General features: G+C 36.5%; 2 protein-coding genes across 2 annotated transcripts in view; both read left to right on the forward strand.

Moving 5' to 3' along the window:
• Positions 1-32: 32 nt before the first annotated feature.
• On the forward strand, positions 33-5449 carry LOC141432562 (carboxypeptidase B-like). The gene is made up of 6 exons (XM_074094182.1): positions 33-166; positions 238-444; positions 562-667; positions 1153-1464; positions 4065-4335; positions 5090-5449. The coding sequence occupies exons 1-6, from the start codon at positions 96-98 to the stop codon at positions 5395-5397; spliced, it is 1275 nt and encodes a 424-aa protein (XP_073950283.1). The 5' UTR covers positions 33-95; the 3' UTR covers positions 5398-5449.
• Positions 5450-11766: 6317 nt separating this feature from the next.
• The window catches only part of Atg2 (Autophagy-related 2), a 53419-nt gene continuing 47988 nt past the window's right edge, over positions 11767-17197 (forward strand). Inside the window, 5 exon segments of the mRNA XM_074094186.1 lie at positions 11767-12054; positions 12393-12561; positions 15087-15227; positions 15394-15496; positions 16100-16684. Of these exon segments, the coding sequence (XP_073950287.1) occupies positions 11884-12054; positions 12393-12561; positions 15087-15227; positions 15394-15496; positions 16100-16684 (1169 nt within the window). The 5' untranslated portion in view covers positions 11767-11883.

The raw sequence follows: 17197 nt of genomic DNA on the forward strand, positions 1-17197 counted from the left end.
AGAAATAATTATCAAACACAATAAACTTCGTAGATTAAAGATAGTAATAAACCATATTTCGAACAGTAGCACAGTAGTCAGTTCAGTGGGGTAAAATGGCACGGTTGGTTCTTTGCTTCCTCTTCTTTGTGGCGGTTGCACAGGGCCGCCATGAAAAATACGAAGGGTAAGAATTGCTTTTTATCTTGTTTCATTAACAATTTTATTCGCAACTAATGAAAAATACTTTTATTATAGTCACCAGCTTTACCAGATTTCTGGGCCTGCTCAAGAGATCGCAGCACTCGAAGCACATATAGATATAATTTCTGCTAAACCTACTCGATCGGAAATAGCCCAGCTCCAAGCTTTAGTGAGACTGTCACCAGAAGAAAAACTCCAATGGCTGCAATACTTCGATGAGAAGCAGATGTCATACACTAAAGTTGCTGATAATCTTGCTGAGTATGTACTCGTAACCTAGATATTTAACAACAATATAAGATCTGATCAAACGATACAAATTGCATAGAGTACTTTATATTCTACCCACTCTGTTAACTTTACTTATTATACCTATAGACTCCTGCGTAAAGAAGATGTTCAGATCCAAGCAACGAGAGCATCTGCCTCCGCTAAGCGAAGTGGACGAACCATTGGCTGGGAAACGTATTACAGACACCAAGAGGTATTACAGAAAACAAAACACATTCATAGTCCTTCTTTTACTAGTACTGCTTTAACAGTAGGTCAAGTTGTATGACTTTTTTTATGTAAGTTTACTCAGGGTCAGCTAATTTTAAGCAGCTAATATTTAATACGACTGATTATTACTATTTTCTCGCATATACCTACATGAAGGTAACTAATCCCACAACCAAGTATTAGCCAAAAGCCTACTGTATGGGCATTGCTTGAGCTGCTGCTGCTGTGTAGAGAGTAAGACAGCCGATAAAATTATTGGTAAGTACATGAGGTATTCTATCTAAGTTCTCTAGGCTGGCAACGCATTTTGCAAGCCTTTGGTGCTCACCCGCCACCGCCGTGGTACCTACTGCAAGAGGAACCATACTTGCTTGTTTGTATTCTTATTTAATTCAAGAAAAAATGTTATTCGGAAGATATATTTAAACTTACCTCGTTAAAGGGCTAACTCAATTATAACTTTTTCAGATCAACGACCATTTAGACGAGCTAGCAGCTCAATACCCCAATCTGGTGACCGTCATCAACGCTGCACTTAGCTACGAAGGTCGCCAGATCAAATACGTGAGGATCTCGACCACTCGGTTTGAGGATATGAGGAAGCCCGTCATTGTTATCGACGCCGCCATCCATGCCAGAGAGTGGGTCACGCCCCCTGTCGCCTTATACATCATCCACCAATTAGTTGTTAAGATTGTCGATGAAGCCTTAACCGACAGCCTTGACTGGGTGATCATACCCGTCGCAAACCCTGATGGCTACGAGTATTCATTCGATGAGGTAAGAATATTTGATCTTTGAACTTAAAACAATGAGTTGGCAACTTATGTTTTATGTTTCGACAACCGATGATAAACGCTGATCTTAATCTTGATAGATTCCGGGGGAAAAAAAATCTAATTATTTTTCATTTCTCGTGCTCGTAAAGTTGGATTCTGTTTTGCAATAGTGTGTTAACCCTGATAAATTCTGCAATATAATATCAACCCTTAGAAAATATTTTTTTCATCTCTCCTGTTCGCAAAGTTTAATTTTCATGGGTAGATAGCCGGGTGGAAAATTGCGTTTTCATCTCTAGAGTGGAAAGTATTTTATTTTTTATTTTTCGATTAGCCACGGAGTCGAAGAAAATTGAGTTACGTCAATGACACTTTTTTTCACGTTACGGTATGGCCATCTAGATGCACGTCGTGACCAAGGAGTTTATATACAACACTGGAGGTTGAACGACGAACATCCGTTTGAAACAAGAAATTTGTTCTTTATTACGTCACGAACATATTCCATCTCTTTCATTAGTTAGGTTAAGAATGAGATAGAAGTCATTCGTGAAATATGAAAAAAAGAGATGGAAAATATAAATAAGTAATAAAGGTCAAATTTCTTCGTTCGGCGTTCAACGTCCACTTTTGTGTATAAGCTCCTTGGTCGTGACCAACTCGATTTTTTTTTGTAGTCTGCCGTGGCAAGTGGCCAGTCGAAAAGGTGGCGTTGGAGGTTGGATATAAGTAAATTCAATTTTCACGTCAGCACCTCAAACAGGCAGGTTTTGCTATGAGAAATCAGTGAGCAAAATCGCATTTTGCTCACTCCGTGGGACAAAGTAACTTTTTAATTTTTTTTTTTAATGCTGAGTACAGTGTTGGGTCTACTCACTGAATTCCAAATATTTGAACTTTACTTTGATCTGTCATTTCACTTCAACTCGAAAAAAGCAAGAGATTCAAATTTGTCGATTACAAACTTAAATTAAATTTTTGGTATTAAAAATATATCGAATATTCCAAAAATGTAAATTTTCCCGATCTTTTAATAAAGTATGCAACCTCGTTGCACGAAAGCCGCTTCTCTTGTTTTTTTTTATAAAAAAAATCCGTATACTGCCTCTACAGTATAATTATTATTTGTTATATTTAATGATTTTTTAACAAATATATTATGTTTATGTAATAGAAATCTTAATAAAAATCATATTTAAAGGTTTAATTGTTCAACTTTTCAATTACCCCGAGATGAGGCTTTTTGCAGTATTAAAAAATAAATGTGACATTAGTACAAGAAGTTAAGATTGCATGTTATGAGTATGCGATTAGTATTGTAGCTACTGGACTCTTTTTATGGTTTTAAATGTAATTGATAATGTATTTGATAATAATCGGATTCAATTTAAAAAAAATGTGTTTGTTTGTAAACAGGTAGGTATATGTGGTTTTATTCTTATGTTACATTTAAATTATGTTCTCGCTGCTGAGGTGAAAAATTGTATGTGTCACACGAGACCAAAGTTTTTATGCATCTCGTGTATTTCAATCCCTTGCTTATCTCAGGATTCTAACCTAGAATCACTCGCTAACGCTCGTGATTCAATTATAGAATCCTTCGCTTACTCGGGATTCAAAATCAACACTCGCAACAAAAAACAACTTTGCTCTCTTGTTGCACAAATAACTATTATTATTATTCTCATTTTTTGTAGTTTTTTACTTTCCTCGCAGTCGAAATGAAAAGTAGAGTGTCTAACTCGGGTGAAATTACCCATTTCCCCTCGAACTATTGGCGCTCTCACTTCGTTCGAGCGCCAGAAATATCTCGGGTGACATGGGTCACTTTCCATCCTTGGTTATCAATCTACTATTTATGCTCTAGCGTATAAATTAAAATCTTCGTCTAAGACCAAGCTAATCAGGTGTCAAGCCACAAACAAAAAAGTTTCTATATATTTTTTAATTTATTAAAAAATATATTTCATATAAAACAAGAAATCGACATTGTGAGAATTGCGGGAAACCGGTGGATGCAAGTGGCGAGCTGTCGTTAATTGTGGCGTTCTCTAAGGGGGAGGGTTTTGTTCAGCAGTGGACGTCTTCCGGCTGATGATGACTATGATGATGAAAACTAGAAATCAATCAAATCAATCAATACTTAAAACTATAAATTTATAATTATATAGCAATGCATGAAAAATAAAGCAACAGTGAAATAATTGTTCACTTACTAAAACTTATCTTTAAAGGTACCTAGTTCACTTCCTAGGTACCTTTAAAGGTAGGTACCTAGTAAGTGAACAACTGTTTTCACTGTTGCTATTTAATTTCCTCTCAATCAGAAAAGTAGAGTGTAAAACTCAAGCATTATTACCCATTTTCCCCTCGACGTGTCTATCTACCTGATTCCACCCTCGCCGTACCGGCTCGTACCTAATCCATGGAGGTATTTGAAGAATATTTTGTTTTAAAAATTGCACCTTTGGGTAAATGAATAATGCCAGCGCGACACTTGCTAAATTTTTATAACAGTCAGGCGACTCTATACGCCCATAATAGATGCTCGTACTTAGACTAACATGATTTAATTTACTTAAGTACTTACTGATATTTCAGGACCGCCTATGGCGCAAAACGCGTTCCAAATCTCACGAGGGTGCTGATGAATGCCCTGGAGTTGACGGAAACCGTAACTTCGACCATTACTGGGGCACCGTGGCGAACAGCGCCAATCCATGCACTATTGTCTACGAAGGACCAACACCCTTCTCCGAGCCTGAAACCCGAGTTATCAGAGATGTAGTCAACCAGAATTTGAACCGCGCTGCTATGTATATCTCTTTGCACAGCTATGGCAACATGTTCCTTTACGCGTGGGGTAACAATGGTAAGCAGTAAAAGACTCCATATTATTATCACGTTAATCTGTCATCTCCCAGGATAACAGGATCAAAGGAATTTGGGCACAAATTTGTGCCTCTGGGAGAGGACAGGTTAAATAATATTTCATAGGTACCTAACTGTCTGTGTAATTATGATGAGGGTCCTTAAAATCGAGTATCACGTTAAGGTCACGAGGCTTTTAAGGGGGACGAATACAATGACTTTCTGCCAAGTTTCTTGCGGCGCATTCTTCTTGGCAATGATGGTCTTTCCGAAAGCGCTGGTAGTTTAAAAAATGACTTGTAAAAGTGCCCATTGCGGCCTATTTACTGAATAATTGCTTTGAACTTGATTTGAATTTGAATTTGAACATAATACATACATTTTAATTCAGAATTGAATGTGAAAGAACTGTGCCGCTTTTACGAATATTTTCGTTGATCAATATCGCTCTGAAAATTTTGATTTAATGGTTACGTACGCGTGAACAGGCAAACTGAAATGAAAATGAATTCTCATTAATTTGAAAGAATCTTGCCCCTGCAGGGCTACTACGAAACTCGAATCTCGAAGTTCGTGTCGTGCGGTCCCTCTGACACTTATACTATTTAATACGAGAGCGAGAGGGATCGCACGACACGAACTTCGAGTTTCCAGTTTCGTAGTAGCCCTGCTGGGCCTTATAGCGCCCAAACCCTGCACGGCACCAATTGGAAATTAATGTAATTGAATTGAATAATCGTTTTTTTTATCTCCAGCTACCCTTCCCTCAAATGGCTTGGCTCTCCATCTAGCCGGAGTCACAATGGCAACTGCAATCGACGCTCTTGCGCTGGACAAAGCTAATCGCTACATCGTGGGCAACGCTGCCCAAGTCCTCTACTTCACGACAGGCACCTCTCGGGACTGGACCCGGGCTGTTGGTGTCCCGTTGACCTATACCATGGAACTGCCCGGATACGAGTACATGTTTGAAGTACCCCCAGAGTACATCGAGCAGATTGTCACCGAGACCTGGGCGGGTGTAGCCGCAGGAGCGCACTATGTCCGTTCGGTTTACGGCTGATTAATGATCATTATATGTGCGTTGTCGCTGAATAAACGTTTGCAACACAGAATCGACTATGTTTCTTTAATTTTTATTAAATTAAGGTATCCGTTTAAAATATGAATCAATCTAAATCAGAAATATTAGATTGGCATTGCATTAGACGGCCAAATTACGACCATTAGCAGAGCGCCACTTGGTTGTACTTACTTATTTAACCGCGCATATTTCGTACCAACTACACCATTGTCTGCAAGTGGGACTATAGTAGCATAATACCTACCTACTCGTAAATTAGGTCCTGTGACGAAAACACCCTCTTTTTGCTACAAATTGAACAAACATTACAAGCGACGAAAAAGCTTGATTTATGGTAAAAATGATATTTTTACATAAGCTAATTTCTCGACATATCCTACTGGATTATCCATTTTTAGGCTTCCGGAGCCTAAATGGCAAAAACGGAACCCTTATAGTTTCGTCAAGTACGTCTGTCTGTCTGTCTGTCTGTCCGTCCGTCCGTATGTCATAGGTGTAGCGACTCCTAGCGCCATCTAGTGAACAACAATGGAAACTCCGACCATGTTCTACATCGCGCTATCGAAGTTTCTCAACGCGGTCGCATATATACAAGTTCCGACGCTCTTCCTTTGGACTTCGGTCCCCAGGCATAACACCTGCCTGGAGAGAGATCTCTCTATTGGAGCTCCCCCCACATAGGCATTTTACTCGAAAACTACAAGAAATCTTCTATCAATGAAATTTGGAGTACAGATGTCTTGTCAAAGCCGCTATTTAGTTTTGTAGTTAAATTACAAAAATATATTTTTAAGGGGGGCACTCCATACACGTAACAGAAATAGAAAAAAAAAATGAACTCTCATCAACGTGTGGCGGTTTCTCAAAAACTTTTTTGATTAAGTGAAGATTTCCGGAACCCCCTCTATCTTGTAAACTGTTTGTCCAAAAAATATGGAAAGGTAACGCTTAATAAATACTTTCAACGAAAATTGGTTTCAACATGATCGGATATAGTTACCGTTTTTGAGTTATTGCCGAAAAACTGCGCTTCTCAACAAAAGGACGTAAGTGCCGTGAAGATACGCTCTGGTAATAGATTTTAAGACTGTAGTGTTTTAATTGTGTTATAACGCACATAATATTACTTAATTTTTTTCGTAATGGCTACGGAACCCTATCTTGGGCGTGTCCGACATGCTCTTGGCCGGTTTTCATACCTAGTTCCATATGCAAGGAACACCTCCTCTTTTACTCTGGTACCCCTGAATGCTTATAATTATAGTTTACATTCTGCGGACTCCAGTCACAAAACAAAGGCACCCAACTACGAGTTTATACTTATGTTTATGTACCTATATATTCCAAGTAACGTGTTCAGTAACACAAGCGACAAGTAGTAGAAGTAAGTAGTTACCTAGAATAGCACGAACTACATGGAGCAAACGAAACCCGGACTTGCAAGTGTGCACGCATACTTAGTTACTTGAACTTAACATGAAAATAAAAATCATTATTTTAATTTTAATAATTCAGGATACCAGGGAAACCGCTTTGAACCGCAAAATACTAGCGGTTAATTTTCCTTATTATAAAATTTTGCTGACCATGGGACAATGCAGAGGTAAGTAATTTTTTTTAACAAAAAATAGAACCGTCTACAAAAAACCATGAAAATAATTTTCTACCAATCTGAAGTCACTGCCTCAGCACGAGCCAGCAGAAGTGGGCCTATTAATCGTCTACCTCACCTACAACTATACGAGTATATTGGGCTTCAATCACTCCTGCTGGCTCGTGCTGAGAGCTTAAATTGCTTAGCAACTGCGTTAAAGTAATTGAAATTCAACCCGTGAAGTACTTGTTATTGAGTAGTCGCTCCTTTGGTCAAATTTGGTCTTCATCATCAGCAGGGCTACTATACGAAACTCGAAGTTCGTGTCGTGCGGTCCCTCTGACACTTATAGTATACTATTTAATACGAGAGCGAGAGGGACGGTACGACACGAACTTCTATATAGTTTCGTAGTAGCCCTGCAGTTCCACTTCACCAAATGATGATTTTCAAGAGCAAATGCACGAGTTACTCTTAAATATATCGAAATTACCTTAGGCGTTCCTACAATATTTGAAGAGTTCAGATCCTGAATTGGTGCTTATGGGACCTAATTGAAAGCATTCCTAGACGAACGAAAAAAAAAATTCAAATCGGTTCATAAATGACGGAGTTCTGAGAAAACAAAAAAAAAAGAATTAGCTACCGCATTAAAAAGTACCTACTTACCTAGTATTTCTGGATCATGTTATGAAAACCAGGGAGATCGAGCGTAATTATATTTTTGATCTTCTTTCCGTTCTATTCAAACTCGTTTTTATTGGAAGGAAATTTTAGTTACTAGAAATATGGAAATCTGTCTACAAATCTACCTAGGTATCTAATGCTAAATGTAATGTATCCTGCCCTGCCGCACTTTCATAAGTCTTTTATGCTGTGTAGAGACGGCGCTTTACTCTGAACAAAAAATTTGGGCCAGTATTAAACTAAACCGAATTTTGGACATATTATACAAAAGTGGAAACAGTAAGTAGGTACTCCCATTTATTTTACTTTCTACATTTTTTTCTCAAGCTTTCCATCTCTCGGATATGTATCGTGTTTCCAATTAAGTATTTTGTCGCCGACACCGACTGTTCTTTGCTTGCGCACAATACAAGTAATATACTTAGTTACTGTTACTTGTATTGTGGCTTGCGTGCCTACTTATAATTTATACATTTTTGCAGGTCTTCTCAAAGTATCCAGAGTAGAAATACGATTGGTTATGAATAACACCGAATTTTCTGCGGATGGTGTTGGTATAGATTCGGATGAATTTCGCGCCAGTATTATATTTCCAACTCGTGCTGGCATGTCGTTTTACCGACTTGATATTTTTACATGTGATCGAGTGAATACCGAATCTGTATTGAATAATGAGCTGGAAATAACTAATAATGAAGATTTAGTTAAGAAGTTGAGCCAACTTCCTTTTTACATTACTCAAAAACCATAAGTCATAAAATAGACATATAGTTTGGAAATATATCAAATGTTTAACTTTAAACTTCACAAATATTTTATTTCGTCCCCGTAGAGCGAAAAGTCACCAAGTCGCAAAATGACGAAATTGGCTTTTTAATGCCATCGACATCGCATTTTTTTTTCTGCAAATTTGAGTCTAATCGCTGTGTCAATAGGAGCCATAGATCCAATTTTAAAAAGTTAGTAAAATCATTATTTTGTTGTTTTTGCGCATGAATTAAAGTGAGAAATAACTAAATTACTTAATGAATTTATACCGAAAATATATCTGTCAAAGGGGTTACTTAAGTCATTTTAGTTATTTTTGCCATATCCAGTTATGGTTATGACCGAACACTATTTTGTTTCCAAGTTCACTAAAACGACTTAGTTACCTATCGATTGCAAAATTTGCTACAAAATATGAAAGCGAAAATTAACTAAGTCGTTTTATTGAGTTTTCGATCATCAAATCATGGTAATATGAGCTTTAAAGATCATGCAAATTGTCATTAAACAATTTTAATTATTTTTACACTGCAAAAACAAACAATAAATTGCTTTTTGTACTCTCATCAAAACATTTTAATGATTATTTGAACAACTTGGATGCGTATTGCTTGAATGTGGGTGATTTACGCGCGTCAGTTAGTGAGTTTATTGCTAAGGAGAAGGGCCCGCGTCACCTTAGTGACTTTCATTTCATTCCCCATGGTGGCGTCGACCGATGCGCACGCGACTTAATTTCTCCATGTGCCGTGTGGTAATGAAAATAATGGATCGTGGTGCGCGTGCAAAGTTTATTTTAGGTTTGGTGAATAAAAATTACGGAATTGAAAAGGTAAGTGTAAACTGACAAAAAAAAATCCTATTATAAATTTAAATGTTCGACATTGTAGTTTTTTTTCCAATTTGGTATGAGTACTTACGTGGTACGTGACGTTGGAAGAGTAAGGCCTAACTAGACGAAGACTGAAGAAAGATCGGGTCAGGAGTACTCTAAATCGACGTGCATGCATGAAAAGATTGATGAATGTAGAGGAAACGAGTTGTATGCCAGGATCGTAGCAGGTGGAAGAACGTAGTCTCTGCCTAACCCGTTGGGAAAGAGGCGTGGTTTTATGTATCTACTAACGTGATAAAAAACCTTGCGAATACGACTCACAAACATTTTTTTGGCAGGAAAATCCTGACTGACGCTGAGAATCCGAAAAGTTATGAAACGGCTAACCTTATTTTTAAAAAACATGAAAAAGAAGCTGAGAAGGTAAGACATTAATAAGGGTTCACTAATTTTAACTGTTTATACAGACAGAGTAATATTAAATACTCAACTGAATTTTGTAGGTACCTATTGTGATGACTACTTCGTGAACCGAAGACTCAAAGCAAAGAAAGTAAACGATTATTTAAGCTTAATGTGGCGTTTAATATAAGGTGTTTTAAAATTTGCTTAAATACCCATCTAATATTTTTACTAACCCTTCACTAATGCTTCATGTGGGTAACTTGGTTGCATAGCTTTATTGTTTTAATGCTTTGTTTGAGCACGGTGTGTTGTTTTTTATTTTACTGTATTGTTTCTAAATTTTTCTTAGCTTTTTGAAGGAATGAACTGACAGCGGTATTACACGAATACTTATAGTACCGCTCATTCTAGAATTTCTTTCAATGCCATGACGATTGGTTGTTTAACTTACACGCGGTACCTATGCAACATTAATGGCATGCATTTTATTTATTATTTACAAATTGGTCTACCTAAATTAGTCAGAAACACGAGCAAAGACCAAGAAGGGAAACCAATTAAGTGGCTGAAAATAAAATGTCTTCGGTTTGAGTCTTCGGTGTTGTTAAGTTCCGCTATACACACGACGGCCCTTACGCCCAATTCGACTTATTCCAGGAAAAAAGGCGATTCCGCGACCTAGGAAGAGGCTAAAGGTACAAAGAGGCACTAGAACCGATGAATGCGAAATCAGCGGCCAAAGACAAACCTGGTTAGATCAGTTCAAAGCATTTCCTATCCCTAAGGCGTATCAAGATTCCTCAAGATCTCCACTATTGGTACGAGTCTCTACCTACTCAAAAAGATATCATAGACACGCTGCCTGAGCCTGATATCACAGAAGAAGATCCAGAAGTACTATAAAATATTGTTTTCGTCTTATTTTTCCCTTTTTAGGGTTCCGAACCCAAAGGGTGCCAACGGAACTCTATTACTGAGACTCCGCTGTCTGTCTGTCTGTCCGTCCGTCCGTCTGTCACAGAGCTCTATCTCTTGAGCCGTAATAGCTAGGCACTTGAAATTTTGGGCTCATTTGATTCGTCTTGACGACTACCTACTTTTGGTAACCAGGGGCAAAAAGTACCGCCAACAAAAAGCTTGTATTAGAATTTTTAACACAAAGTTATTACTGAACTATTTGTTTTTAATGCATTGTACGGAGGTTGACCGATTTTTCTTGTTTTAAATGGTCCTAAATAACCTTTAAAAAAAATTAACCAGCAATAAACTTTATTTTTTAATTACTTACTGAGTTTTATTGATTTTCTTTACATTATCAAAGTTTCAGATGTGTATAGTTATTATAATAAAATCAATTTGGTATTAAACATTTTAGGAACAGTTTAACTAATTATAGTTATTTTCTTACTTTATACTTTAAAAGTGAGCGACAATTCACTAACTCTAGTCGAAAAATCACTAACTGACATCTAGGTTCATAATTTAAGAGATAAAAGTAATTATCGCTAATAACCAGGAAAATAGAACTTTTTGATTCGATTTGGCAGTTGGAGCTTATGCCGTAGCGTTATGTCTTTGCGACAAGACCATAATTATGATAAATATCTCACGCCAAAAAACGTTAGATTTTTTTTTTATTTTTACAACTTTAAACCGCCGTATCTCAAAACAGCAAAATACGACTTAGTGACTTTTCGCTCTACGGGGACGATTTACTCATTGACTCAAATATCACAAAAATATAATTGAAATACTAATACTATTTAAGTATTTACCCCACAAATTACTAATATGTAGCTAGCTAATTTATCTGTCCTGGCTGTATGTATGGGTGCTACTTCTTTTGCCTATCCATGAAGAGATGAATTTTTAAAAAAATATTTACGTCAAAATAAAAAAAACAATTTACTAAAAAAATATTTAGAACTATGTAATTTAACTATTTAATTTTATGTTTCTTCCTTCACTATAGTCTTATATTTTCTTTTTTTTATTAAAAATTGACGTGAATCAATTTTTTTTAAGAAGAGAAATTTTTGCGAATGACAAAAGCGTGAATCGGAACGTTATGTTTATTTACGTTCTCCAGACAATCACACGCAAAATCACAATAGTCATTACGCACAAAAGTTCATTGAGCGAAAATTATTAGTGTGATGTAAATCGAAGCCCTAAGATGTGGCATCTCTATCTGCCGTGGTCGGAGAGCATCAAAAAGAGGGCTTGCAGATATTTACTTCAGCGATATTTGGGTAATTTTCTTGAAGAAAAATTGACTCTAGATCAGCTGAGTGTCGATCTTTACAATGGAACTGGGACCGTGTGTGATGTTAGCCTTGACTGCGAGGTAAATAAATATATTTTTAAATATTTCATGTAATTTCTAGATTAGTTACGCCGTCGACGCCTTTTTACTAATATTAAGTTTCGCCTCTCCCTAAACTCTATGTGCGCAATTACAACGAATTCAACACGTGTTGATTTTGTACAACAAAGAAAATAAACACGTGAGTTTCTGAATAATACAATATGTTTTACAATTCCTTTGTCACGAAAAATATCATGAATATGGTGAACCATGTGGTTTTTCTTGATACCTGCTTGCTTGCTACAATGGGTGGTGTTTATTTACAAATGATAACTTCTTACTTCAATACATAATTATTTTTTTATAACTGATTGTAGGCCCTCAATGAGCTGGGAGACTCACAGAACTGGCCGCTGGAGATAGTAGATGGCCAAATGCAAAAAATTACAGTCACAATCCCCTGGTCAACATTGCTCACCGATGATTCCGTCGTTGAAGTTAGCGGTTTGTCTCTCACAGTGCAGCCTAAAGTGCAGGCTGAACCAGGTAATATAGTATTTATTTTTACAACTGTGGTTATACATATGATTGTGATTTACAACTATTAAATCCTGTGTTGTTTTATGTATGGTGTGGGCATTTTCACAATTGATATTCTTGTTTAATTTCTTTTAGGTCCTCAAAATCTTTTTCAAGGCTCTATTAATAGGCTGAGCCAGACAATAGCATGTGGCACTGATTACAAAACTGTCAGAATTTTGTATGACTAATTTTGTTTTGATTTACGGAACCCCAAAATTGTGCTCATGGTACTTATTTTATTTAATTTAGGAGAACAACAGTGTTACAATAAAATTCATCTTAATTCTAATTTGGAAGTGATATGTAAGGCCAATAACAGCTACTTCCTATATTATACAATCGTTAGCTTGGGCTGAATGTGCAAAATAAGACACACAGTTACAGTTATTACATTCAACAGCAAATGCAGCAGGTTTTGCAGGTCGTAGGACCTTGTGCAAGGTCCGCCCGGATTGCTACCACCATCTTGCTCGCTAATCCTGCCGTGAAGCAGCAGTGCTTGCACTGTTGTGTTTCGGCGTGGAGAGTAAGACAACCGGTGAAATTACTGGCACGTGGGGTTGGTAGGTTGGCAACGCATCTACAATACCCCTGGTGTTGCAGATGTTTATGGGCGGTGGTGATCTCTTACCATCAGGAGACCCACTTGCTCGTTTGCCATCCAGTCGAATAAAAAAAAAAAATGTGGATGAGCAGTTATGGTGCTCAAAATAATCTACACATGACTCTACTGCCAAGGTAATAAGAGAGTGCTTAGAGAGTTTTAAGCACCACCACCACTCATCTATTTCTGCTCCTGATTGTGCATAAATAGGATCTTATGCTGTTGAGCCATGAGGACATGTTCCAAAGTGTTGGAAGCATAGTTTGAGAGAGTAGTAGTAGTAGCTATGCTTTGTAGGTATGACTAGTAAGTAACCTTAAATTTATTGGATTGGATTGTATATGAAAATAATTAATTTAATCATTAGCTTTACTTGTTTTCTAAAAAGTGAGCTGGTCTGACAGGTCTCAGGCAAGTTTTTGCTCAGTTTATATTTATACTTTTATTGCAATTTAAGTACAAAACTCACTCCTGTTAATTATCAAAACAATTAGGAGTGAGAATGATCTCATAGACTCTATGACATAGAGCAATTATATTTGCTGCTAATAATTACCAACTTATTAGAGGTTTTGGGCACAGTAAGTACAGTGGTCAGTAATCAGTCATTTATTTGCTCAAACATGGTATGTGCAGGTAGTTGTTATAGGTTTATGGAGCTCTTACATGTTTTGTCACAAAGACATGCAAATATAAAACTAGTGTTGTGTGTTGCACAAGTTGCTAATATATTATTTAACAATGTCATTGAAATATTCTTGAATTAAATAATTAGGCTTTAGTAGTCAAAAAATTATTTAATTCCTGTTTAAATTCTTTGATGCAGTTCATTTTCAAAATTGCCATAGGTAATAAATAAATATCCTGGGTGCCATTCTGTATATACTTGCCACAGTGCCCCTATTAAACTTTTCTTTGTCAAAAATTATTCAAACACTCCTGGTACACACAGTCATTGTGTCTAATTTTATTTCTTTGTTAAATTGTTGTGATAGACATATCAACAAACAAGTGATCCTATAACCTCCTAACGCCCAGAGTCCTTTATAAAGGACTTATAGTAATTTTAAATCAAACTATCATAAATAACATAAAGTTTGTGTTCATAAATCAAAAATTCGACTTGGGCGTTAGGAGGATAAAAGTACCATTTGAAAATAATATACGAATTTTAATTAAAATACTATTATTGCTATGTAGAGCCATAGGTAGTATGCTAATTAATGCTATTTCTTTCTCACGCTAATTCATTGTGTGGATACTGTTTGTGGATATTTCCATTATTTAGTTTTAAAACTAATGCAAAAGGGAAGCCTTTTTATAGGATCACTTTACCGTTTCTCCATTCAGACCGATTACCTGTAAAATGTGTGGAGGTATAAAAATTAAAATAGGTCTCTTAAAATTATAATAAAACAATGTTTCTGAAATCACATGATCAAAATATTTGACCTTTTGAAAATGTGTTTTCATACAAAAAAACCATGAGAATCAATACCTATACCACACCTATACTATAGGGTACCTCCTGATGGCATAGAATTATGAAAGAAGCTAAAGAAGTCCGAAAATTGCTGATCCACATATAATTACTTTTCTTTTCATATAAATACTAATAAACTGGTAATTTATTTTTACTGGTTTTTATGAAACCTTTGGCAGTTTTTTAACCTTTTCGCTGCCACGTCAAATACAAAAGACATTACGCATATGCCAGGCTTCTATATTGCAATTCCTAAAATTGAACCTTAACACAATTAAACGAAGGTTGATTTTGCATTGAAGTAATGGACGTATATATAGGTTGTTGGCGTGGAAGCTGCTGTGCGTATATATGAGTCGTAGGCGTCGAAAAGGTTAATGCTTTGTTTCTTATCATAAATAGAGGCCACCATGCTGGAGTCGATGTGGTCTTCCATGTCTTCCTCCATGCAGCTGGCTGAGGAGTGTCTCCGGGCTGAAGATGGCCCAAAAGAGACACAAGCCGTTGAAGGAATCGAGATGTTTGCACACACCATAGACTCAAGTAAGTATTACAAAAAATGCCACTTGTACTTCTCTTTGGATTTTCTCTGCTAAATATGTACCTATACTTAATTAATAATGTACTTACAAAAATAAAACATAATACGTGTTGTTCAAATCGTATTTGTCTTTAAAGCTTGATTAAAGAAAAAAAATATTTGTTTCAGTATTGAGTCGTGTAAAAATCCGTTTCGTTGACACAAAAATAAGATTAGAGCATGTACCCAAGAATGGCAGTAGAGGAATCGCATTAGAACTGCACATCGAAAAGTAAGTATTAGTAAACGTCATACTGTTTCCGCGTTTACATTGACCTCCAGTCAACTGTTTATATTACAACTGGTGCCACTAGACGAAACAATCAGTTGATGACCTTGCTAGTGTCACTAAAGAGGTTTTGGCTAAAACATTTCTTCGAAATGGAATTTTCGGAAATTACTAAGAAGAATAACTATTTGGGTAATTCTCTTTTTTGTGCACGTCACTTCATGGATGTCGCTAGCGTAGATGTAATATGAGAAAGTACTAATGTTATGATGGATTCACAAATTATTTATGATATTTGAACTCTACATAAGATTATCGTATATTAGAAAGCATTATTTCATCCACGGAAATGACTGTGTGCACAAAAATTAAAATTACCCATTTAGCCACAGAATTGATATTTTAAATGTTTTCTATCCTTCTTTTCATTAGTTCTGTAATTTTAGTTGTCTTACCAGCATCAGTAAACAAAATTGCTTTTCTTAACTAGGAATTGAAACTATCGTCATTGAACACTAACTGCCCGAAAATTTTAGATGGAACCTGACTACAATCACGCAATGTTTCGTCACGAGTTAACTTTAACAATTTTAATAATTATTTCAGGATTGACTACTTTGATGAAGCGGGAAATGAGCCCACACCAGATGTGACTGACCCAGAAAAAACAAAAACCTACATAGTAGCCACATATACTAACAAGAAAATAAAATTCGAAGGCGTTACTTTGTACACAGATGAATTCCCATCGAAACTAAGAACAATGGCCAGGAGCCTCATTCTAGAAAAGTCTGTGTCATCTCAAGCAGATAAGACTGAAAGCCAAGCAGAAGCTACTGACGTTATCCAGAGCACTATGTCAGACGTGTTTTATGAGACCAGAAGTGTCATATCAACTATTGAATCAAGTCCTATTAAACAACCTACTGATGATTCCACAGTACACCCTGAATCATCGCGAGAGGTCACGCCTGAAGAGCGAGCTATGCAGCCTGATCCAATCATGTTTGCAAAACTGACGGGTCATCAAGAATTAGCACTAAAAATCAAACACTCTGAAGAAGTAGAGGGGCCGAAAGTGGAGATCAAAATGATACTGGGTTCTTTTATAGTATTCATATCACCACGGCAGTTGCATACGTTGATAGAGCTCGTGAATGCTCTGAATCAACCACATTTAGAAGACACCAGGTAATATTTAATACCTTAGTATTAAAACGCTAATAAATATTTCTCTAATTTTCAATATGTATGTATCGGTGACCTCCGTCTTTTAAAGTTTCTTTCTAGATTCATGTCCTATACCTTGGGCATAAATGCAGAGTATAGATAAATTAGAGCTGATTTACACGATGACAGTAAATTCGTGCTAGTAGCAAGACACTGACTGCGGCGCTCAATCGATCACTTGTAACTTGTTAGACCCGCGGCCCCGTAATGTAATACTAATGGCGAGATTTGACTGGCATTGTGTCAATTCGCACATTTTCTGATCGAAGTGAGGATGGATTTTACTAGCCAATGGCAAAAGGCCAATGTGGAGAGCGCAGTCTTTGCAGCCAATACGGTATTTGACTATTTTGTATATGTTTTATAAATTAAAACTACACAATGCCTGTTATCGAATAGAAAATCAATTTTTAAGCTACCTTTACAAATAACAAAGTTATAAAGGTTTGAAATTCAAGATAAGACAAAGAAAGA

The sequence above is a fragment of the Choristoneura fumiferana genome, chromosome 11 (assembly GCF_025370935.1).
Source record: "Choristoneura fumiferana chromosome 11, NRCan_CFum_1, whole genome shotgun sequence".
NCBI lineage: Eukaryota > Metazoa > Arthropoda > Insecta > Lepidoptera > Tortricidae > Choristoneura > Choristoneura fumiferana.

Excerpts from the sequence above, each read along its gene's own strand:
- LOC141432562 (XM_074094182.1), top strand. The coding sequence starts at position 96 with ATGGCACGGTTGGTTCTTTGCTTCCTCTTCTTTGTGGCGGTTGCACAG. Across the intron at positions 445-561 it reads GTTGCTGATAATCTTGCTGA|ACTCCTGCGTAAAGAAGATG; the intron begins GTATGTACTCGT and ends TTATACCTATAG. Across the intron at positions 668-1,152 it reads CGTATTACAGACACCAAGAG|ATCAACGACCATTTAGACGA; the intron begins GTATTACAGAAA and ends TAACTTTTTCAG.